Source organism: Saccopteryx bilineata, chromosome 3, assembly GCF_036850765.1.
Source record: "Saccopteryx bilineata isolate mSacBil1 chromosome 3, mSacBil1_pri_phased_curated, whole genome shotgun sequence".
NCBI lineage: Eukaryota > Metazoa > Chordata > Mammalia > Chiroptera > Emballonuridae > Saccopteryx > Saccopteryx bilineata.
Genome location: NC_089492.1, coordinates 279,098,352 through 279,106,699, shown reverse-complemented (window position 1 = coordinate 279,106,699; position 8,348 = coordinate 279,098,352). Strand labels below are relative to the sequence as shown.

At 48.0% G+C, this 8,348-nt stretch overlaps 1 protein-coding gene across 1 annotated transcript; it reads left to right on the top strand.

Moving 5' to 3' along the window:
- The first annotated feature begins 4,002 nt into the window (after positions 1–4,002).
- LOC136329195 (large ribosomal subunit protein eL20) lies at positions 4,003–4,629 on the top strand. The gene has a single exon (XM_066265145.1). The coding sequence runs from the start codon at positions 4,045–4,047 to the stop codon at positions 4,573–4,575; it is 531 nt and encodes a 176-aa protein (XP_066121242.1). The 5' UTR covers positions 4,003–4,044; the 3' UTR covers positions 4,576–4,629.
- Positions 4,630–8,348: the final 3,719 nt, after the last annotated feature.

Here is an 8,348-nt window from a genome sequence, read left to right as displayed (position 1 = left end):
GGCTAAATCCCTCTCTGCCACTTCCTATCTGTAGAATATTAAAATTCACAATGAAAACAATTATGCATGGATGAATGAATGAATGAATGAATGAATGAATGAATGAATGGCCAGAGCTCCAGAGCTCCTTAAATCCCCTGCCCAGGACAGAGTCAGCCCCAGAGCCAGGTCTAGAGCCAAGTAAGCATCCATTCATTCATTCACTCATTCATGAGATACATACTTGTTGAGCCCAGCATTGTTCTAAGTGCAGGGGATAGAGCAATGAACAAAATAAGCCAAAGTCCCTGTCCTCAAGCCTGCCTATTCTAGAGAACAGAGATAAGCCACAAATAACTCAACACAGAAATGTAAATATGTCCAGTCTCAAGAGTTGCTCTAGAGAAAGATAAAGTAGGATAAAGAAGATGGAGGGGGCCCAGGGAGAAAGAGAAACTTACTTTTATTTATTTGTTTTTTCTTCTTTTCTAAGTGAGAAAAGAGGGAATAGAGAGACAGACTCCCACATGTGGCCTGACAAGGATCCACCAGCAACCCCCACCTGGGGCTGATGCTCTGCCCATCTGAGGCCATGCTTGCAATCGACCTATTTTTAGCACCTGAGGCAGAGGCTCCACGGAGCCATCCTCAGCTCCTGGGGCCAATGCACTTGAACCAATCAAGCCATGGCTCTGGGAGGAGGAGAGAGAGAGAGAGAGAAAGGAGAGGGGGAAGGGTGGAGAAGCAGATGGGTGCTTCAATGGCCAGTGCTGAGAGAGTTACTGTACTTTTAAATAGAAGAGTCTGAGGCCCTGGCCAGTTGGCTCATCAGTAGAGCATCCACCCAGCGTGTAGATGTCTCGGGTTTGATTCCCAGCCAGGGCACACAAGAGAAGCACCCATCTGCTTTTCCACCCTTCCCCCTCTCCTTTCTTTCTATCTCTCTTCCCCTCCCACAGCCAAGGCTCCGTTGGAGCAAAGTTGGCCCGTGCTCTGAGGATGGCTCCATAGCCTCCACCTCAGGCGCTAAATTGGCTCTGATTGCAGTGGAGCAACACCCCAGAGGGGCTGAGCATCGCCCCTGAGGGGCATTCCAGGTGGATTCCTGTCCGGCACATGCGGGAATCTGTCTGTCTGCCTCCCCCCCCCACACACCCACTTCTCACTTTGGAAAAATACAAAAATATATATTAGAAGAGTCAAGGAAGGCACACAGGTAACCTGAAGGAGGGAAGGAAGAGAGCTCCAGGCAAAGGGAATAGCCAGGAAAGGAGCTGACCTGTGCTCTAGGAGAAGCCCTGGCTGCTAGTGTGGCTGGAGAGGTGTCTAGGCTTTATCAGCAGCAGGGGGTTGTTGGGCTTGTTAACATCTGGGTTCTTAATCGAAGTGAAATGGGAGCCGCTGGAGAGCTTTAGGGAGAGGAGTGATGGGACACGACTGATAGGACAGGGAATGACAGCTGCTGTGCCAAGATCAGACTACAGGGAATGCAAAGTCAGGAAGGCAGGGCAGCACGGAGGTTCTTACAGCGTCCCGCTGAGAGAGACAGCATGGCTGGGTGGTAGCAACGGAGGCAGAGAGTTCTGGATATGTTTTGAAGTTAGAGCTCACAAGATCTGCTGTGATGGGGCTCCGGGGAAAGGAGAAAGAGAGGAGCTAAGAGTGTTTGGAGTGTTGACCTCAGCTACCGGAAGCATGGAATCTCCACTGACTGGGAGAGGAGAGGCCGTGAGAAGGGAAGACATCCACGTCAAGATGGCAGAATGAACACACGCAACGACTTTGGGTCCCCGCACCGCTCGGATACTAAAACGATAGTCTGGGGATTTCGTTTAAATGTTTGAGGGTGTGAGTCCAGAAGGTTAGGGAGAACGGAGGAGAAAACCACAAAATTTCAGGCGCTGGAAAATAAGTGGATAGTTGAAGAAAATGAATCGGGAAGAATAATCCCCCTGAAACTCAGGGATTTGTCACATCAGGTACCTCTGGAAATTGGGGTAAAGGACAGTGCAAATGAAGAGGATTCTTCAAGCTATTTGAGAAGCAGGCTCAACCCACATCTCAGACACCTCTAGGCTAGCAAGCACCGGGCACACGCATGAGGTGGTGCTCTTCCGATGACAGGGAGCAGGCCAGATGGCAAGGCCCCACCCATCTCCCATCACTGTGCTCAGGACACTGACAGCCAGACTCACGCCCAACCTACGGCTGCGCTTTCTCTGAGAAACACGATGTGTCAATGAGACGTAGAGACCTGGGCCAACTTTGCTCCAATGGAGCCTTGGCTGCAGGAGGGGAAGAGAGAGACAGAGAGGAAGGAGAGGGGGAGGGGTGGAGAAGCAGATGGGCGCTTCTCCTGTGTGCCCTGGCTGGGAATCAAACCCGGGACATCCACATGCTGGGTGGATGCTCTACTGCTGAGACACCCTAGAGACATCAGCCTTGGACTTTCCCATCACACAGCCCACCAGGTCCCCTGCAAGCCCACAGACCCACCCGTGTGCTCAGAGCTGCCAATCAGCCCCCACTTTCTGACTCACAGATATGCACAGGTGAACGAGTTTACCAGACATCAGGGGAATACCCCCAACCTGAAAGATAAAAATTAAACAAGCAGGAAACACCAGCTTGAAGATGACAAAAAAAAGCAAAGGAAAAAGCGGCCTGTCAATCTCTTCAGCGAGCTAACAGGAGACATGCACGCGTGGAATTAAAATAAGATTCTCGTATTCCAAAGAGGAACACAGAGCACAAAATAAAAGGCTTTTTTTAAATTAAAAATATAATGGCAGAAATTCAGAAAGGAAAATTGGAAGAGAAGGTGTAGCTTCTCCGGAGTGACAGATAAGGAAAATCGGAAACAATTTAAAAAAAAAAAAATATATATATATATATAGGACTTTTCCAGGAGTTTCTTTTTTCTTTTCTTTTTTTTTTCTGTATTTTTCCAAAGCCGGAAACGGGGAGAGACAGTCAGACAGACTCCCGCATGCGCCCGACTGGGATCCACCCCCGCACGCCCATCAGGGGGCCACGCTCTGCCCACCAGGGGGCGATGCTCTGCCCCTCCAGGGCATCGCTCTGCTGTGACCAGAGCCACTCTAGCGCCTGGGGCAAAGGCCGAGGAGCCATCCCCAGCGCCCGGGCCATCTTTGCTCCAGTGGAGCCTCGGCTGCGGGAAGGGAAGAGAGAGACAGAGAGGAAGGAGAGGGGGAGGGGTGGAGAAGCAAATGGGCGCTTCTCCTGTGTGCCCTGGCCGGGAATCGAACCGGGACTTCTGCAAGCCAGGCTGATGCTCTACCACCGAGCCAACCGGCCAGGGCCCCAGGAGTTTCTTTTTCAAATAATAAGAATTCTAGAAAGAGTGTTTAAAATGTTAAGGGGTAGGATCACCAATAAAAATAATTCACAAAATGTTCACAGACCCCAAGAATAGCTTCCTAGCTGTTGAGGACTCACAGAAGGTAGAGCACAATAAATAAAAATAGACCCATGCCGAGGCACGCTGTCGTGAAGTGTCACCACCCTGGGAACTAAGAGAAGATTCTCTACACTTCCAGATTGAAAAGATAAAGAATGAGACTAGCTCCCTTCTCCCTGGAAGCCAGGAGGCGATAGAGCAAAGCCTTCAAATTTTCCGGAGCACAATAATTGCCAACCTGGAATTCTATACTTAGACGAACAGCTGATCAAGTGTGAGACAGAATGAAGACATGTTCAGATGTGCAAAGTCTCAAAACATGGACATCCCATGGGTCTTCCCTCAGGAACCACTGCAGGATGTGCTCTACCCAGAAAGCCAAGAGGGAGGAAGATGGAGGCGGAGGGTTGCAGGAAACTGAAGACCCCGCAGATAGAGAGCAGGCGGAATACTCACAGCTCACAGTGAAGGACTCCAGGATGACACCTGGCACCAGCTGTGGAAACCAACCAGTCCAACCTGGAGCAGGTCAAAGGCTCTGAAAGACTTCTTCTGGAAGGTGAAATTGATAATAAAAAACAAAAACAAAAACGGATGCACCTAGCTTTTCCTTTTGTGGGTGTTGGCGGACGCAGTGAGACGGTATGAAGGCCTCGGGCACGCTGCGAGAGTACAAGGTGGTAGGGCGCTGCCTGCCCACCCCCAAGTGCCACACACCACCCCTCTACCGCATGCGCATCTTTGCACCTAACCATGTTGTTGCCAAGTCCCGCTTCTGGTACTTTGTGTCTCAACTGAAGAAGATGAAGAAATCTTCAGGGGAAATTGTCTACTGTGGGCAGGTGTTTGAAAAATCCCCTCTTCGGGTGAAGAACTTTGGTATCTGGCTGCGCTACGACTCCCGCAGTGGCACCCACAACATGTATCGGGAATACCGGGACCTGACCACTGCAGGCGCCGTCACCCAGTGCTACCGAGACATGGGGGCCCGACATCGTGCCCGCGCCCACTCAATCCAGATCATGAAGGTGGAGGAGATTGCAGCCAGCAAGTGCCGCCGACCAGCAGTCAAGCAGTTCCATGACTCCAAGATCAAGTTCCCACTGCCTCACCGGGTCCTTCGTCGCCAGCACAAGCCACGCTTCACCACCAAGAGGCCCAACACCTTCTTTTAGATGCAGGACCTCTCAGTCCCCTGTTCTGCTCAAATAAACACCTTGGGAAAACCAGGGTGCTCAAAAAAAAAAAACAAAAACAAAAACGGATGCACCTAAATGTCCCCACCGGAGAGTCACACTGTGAGCCAAGAGCTTGGAGTTTACTGAGTTGTAAGTACTAGCAAAAAAAAAAAAAAGGATACATTTTTAAAAGACAATTAGAAACTCCAGGGCAGAAACAAAAACTTACACAGAAAAGGGGAAACATCATAGCCTTAGTGGGGAACGGAACACAGAGCTAAATCCTCACCTCCTCTAAAGTCCGACCTAGAGTTCCACGTGGGCGCAGCAATGTAAGCAACGTTGCAGATTTGCTCCCCTATGGCGTGGAGAAAAATTATTTTAAAACAACCATTTAAAGTCTCTGAAAATGGTCCTAAGGGCATACAACAAATTAAGAAACATTTATTCAGGAAAAGCTAATAAACCTGCAAAGGAACAGCAAGAGTCTGTGGCATCTGAACCATGATCCACTTCCTCCCGCCCCTCCCAGCTCAGCATGATGGAAATGCCACTCCGGATGGGGGCAGCCAGCAGCACAGGGCTCTCTCTCTCTCTTCCCCAGTGCCCAGTTGGAGGCCTGCAGTATCCTCCCAAGAAGGGCAGGATATCAGTATCTCTCATCCTGCCCCAATTTACTGCTCCAGAGGTTAAATTCTGAGGGAGTGTGGTTTAGGGATGAGCACACTTTTTTTTTTTTTTTTTTTTTAAGGTAGGGGAAATACGGAGACAGACTCCCACATGCTCCCTGACCAGGATCCATCTGGCCACTGTCACCTGGGGATGATTCTCTGCCCATCTGAGGTTGCTCACAAGCTATTTTTAGCACCTGAGTTAGAGGTACCACAGAGCCATCCTCAGCACGAGGGGCCAACACACTTAAATCAATTGAGCCATGGCTGTGGGAGAGGAAGAGAGAGAGAGAGGTGGAGGAGGGGGAGTGGGGAGAAGCAGATGGTCACCTCTCCTGTGTGCCCTGACCAGGAATTGAACCCAGGACTTCCACATGCCAGGTAGACACTCTACCGCTGAGCCAACCAGCCAGGCCCAGATGAACACTCCTTTCTTTTTTTTTTTTTTTTTTTTTTTTAATTTTATTTATTCATTTTAGAGAGGAGAGAGAAAGGGACAGAGAGAGACAGAGGAGAGAGGGACAGAGAGAGAAGGTGGGGAGGAGCTGGAAGCATCAACTCCCATATGTGCCTTGACCAGGCAAGCCCAGGGTTTCGAACCGGCGACCTCAGCATTTCCAGGCCGACGCTTTAACCACTGCGCCACCACAGGTCAGGCAAACACTCCTTTCTTACCAGTCCCCGCCTCCCAGTGAGATGGAGGCTCCACCTTGTGTGTGGCCTGCTGAGAAATACTCAAGCCCAACCCCCCTCCCTGTGACTCACTCACAGAATGAGCTGTCATGCAGGGAAAGGCACACTGAGAAGACCAGAGGCTGCAACCAGCCCCCACTCCACCAAGTGCCCAGCTCCTAACGCAGGGATGTCACTCAGAAAACAGAGTGCCATTGTCCCCACTCCCAGCTCCAGAGTCCTGGTTGAGATACTGTCCAAGGGGAGAAACAGACAGACCCTAAATGATAGAGTTCCCAAAAAATGTCTCAAAAGGACTGAATTCAGTTTGGGGAAATTAAAGACCAAGGTGGCTCTCAAAAACAATAGAGGTTTCGGTGAAAAACTATTTAGAGGACACTGGTAGATTCATTTGAGATATAAGGCAAACCATAAATGGACTAGTTTATCAGAGAGAACCAGAAAAGAAGACAGATAAGGAGAACCCTCTCAGGGTCAGAACAGATCTCAAACAATGATCTCAAAAACTGTATCTGCAAAGGAGGCCAGAATTGCTACCATATATTATTGCAGAAGTCCAATTTCCAACAAAAGAAAATGTACAAGACATGCATAGAAACAAGACATTTTGGCCCACACACAAGAAAAATAGCAAGCAACAGAGCCGCCTGTGAGAAGGACCAGATGTCAGATTTAACAAAGAATTCTAAGTAGCTATTATAAATATTTTCAAATAGCTAAAGAAAACCATGCTGGCCAGTGGGAGTGTAAAATAGGGCAGCCTCTGGGGAAAACATTCTTGTAGTTCTTAAAAAGTTTAAACATAAAGTTACCCTTATGACCCAGCAATTCCACTCCAAGGTATGTTACACCCAAGAGAAATGAAAACGCATGACCCCAAGACAACTTGTACATGAATGTTTATAGCAGCCTTAGTCATAATAGCCAAAGGGTGAAAACAACCCAAATGTCCATCAACTGACGAATGGATAAACAAAATATGGTATATCTGTCCAGTGGAATATTACTCAGCCATAAAATAAGGAATGAAGGACTCACACAGGCTACAACGTGGATGAACCTTGATGTTCAGCGAAAGAGGCCAGTCACAAAAGACCACATACTCCATGATCCATGTGCATAAAATGCCCAAAATAGACAAATACATAGATACAGAAAGCCCACTAGTGCTTGCTCAGGGCTGAGGGCAATGGGGGAATTGGGGATAGCTAAAGGATACAAGATTTATTTTCGAAGCGATCAAAATTCTCGAAATTTATTGTGGTGATAGTCACGCAACCATGTAACTATACCAACAACCACTGATTTTACACTTTACATGAGTGAGTTTGGAGGGTATGTGAAGTGTATCTTTTTTTTTTTTTTTTTTTTTTTATTTTCAAATTTTATTTATTCATTTTAGAGAGGAGAGAGAGAGACAGAGAGAGAGAGAGAGAGAGAGAGAGGAGAGAGAGACGGGGGGAGGAGCTGGAAGCATCAATTCCCATATGTGCCTTGACCAGGCAAGCCCAGGGTTTCGAACCGGCGACCTCAGCATTTCCAGGTCGACGCTTTATCCACTGTGCCACCACAGGTCAGGCCTGTGAAGTGTATCTTAATAAAACTTTTTACCAAAAAAGTCAAACAACTAGCCAAAAAAATGAACAACCAAGAAGTAGCAATACAAGCATGTTATTTTTTTTATTTTTTTACAGTGACAGAGAGAGAGTCAGAGAGAGGAATAGATAGGGACAGACAGACAGGAACGGAGAGAAGCATCAATCATCAGTTTTTCATTGCAATACCTTAGTTGTTCATTGATTGCTTTCTCATATGTGCCTTGACCGCGGGTCTTCAGCAGACCGAGTAACCCCTTGCTCGAACCAGAGACCTTGGGTTCAAGCTGGTGAGCTTTGCTCAAACCAGATGATCAGCAGACCGAGTAACTCCTTGCTCAAACCAACGACTTTGGGTCCAAGCTGGTGAGCTTTGCTCAAACCAGATGAGCCCACGCTCAAGCTGGCGACCTCGGGGTCTCGAACCTGGGTCCTCCACATCCCAGTCCGATGCTCTATTCACTGTGCTACCACCTGGTCAGGCACAAGCATGTTATTTTAAAACATGAATATAAATACAGAAATAATCAGCTAAAAGAAATCAAAGCAGTTGCCTCTGTGGGGTCAGGGAAATGGAGTGGGGTCAGGAGACAGCTGATTTTTATAATAAACCTTCTAGAACTGTTTGGGTTTGTTTTTTTTAATGATATGCATATATAACTTTGATGAAAATGAAAACTTTTTTGATTTAAAAACTAAACTTCTGGTCTTGGAGCCTAAACCATCTCAGACTGGAGGAGGAAGAGAGGCTATAGGAAGGGAAGGGAAGGAAAGGGGGACGAACGGAGGGAGGGATGCTGACCGGGGACCT

What these genes read in the sequence shown, in the direction of transcription:
- LOC136329195 (XM_066265145.1), top strand. Translation starts at nt 4,045, where the DNA reads ATGAAGGCCTCGGGCACGCTGCGAGAGTACAAGGTGGTAGGGCGCTGC.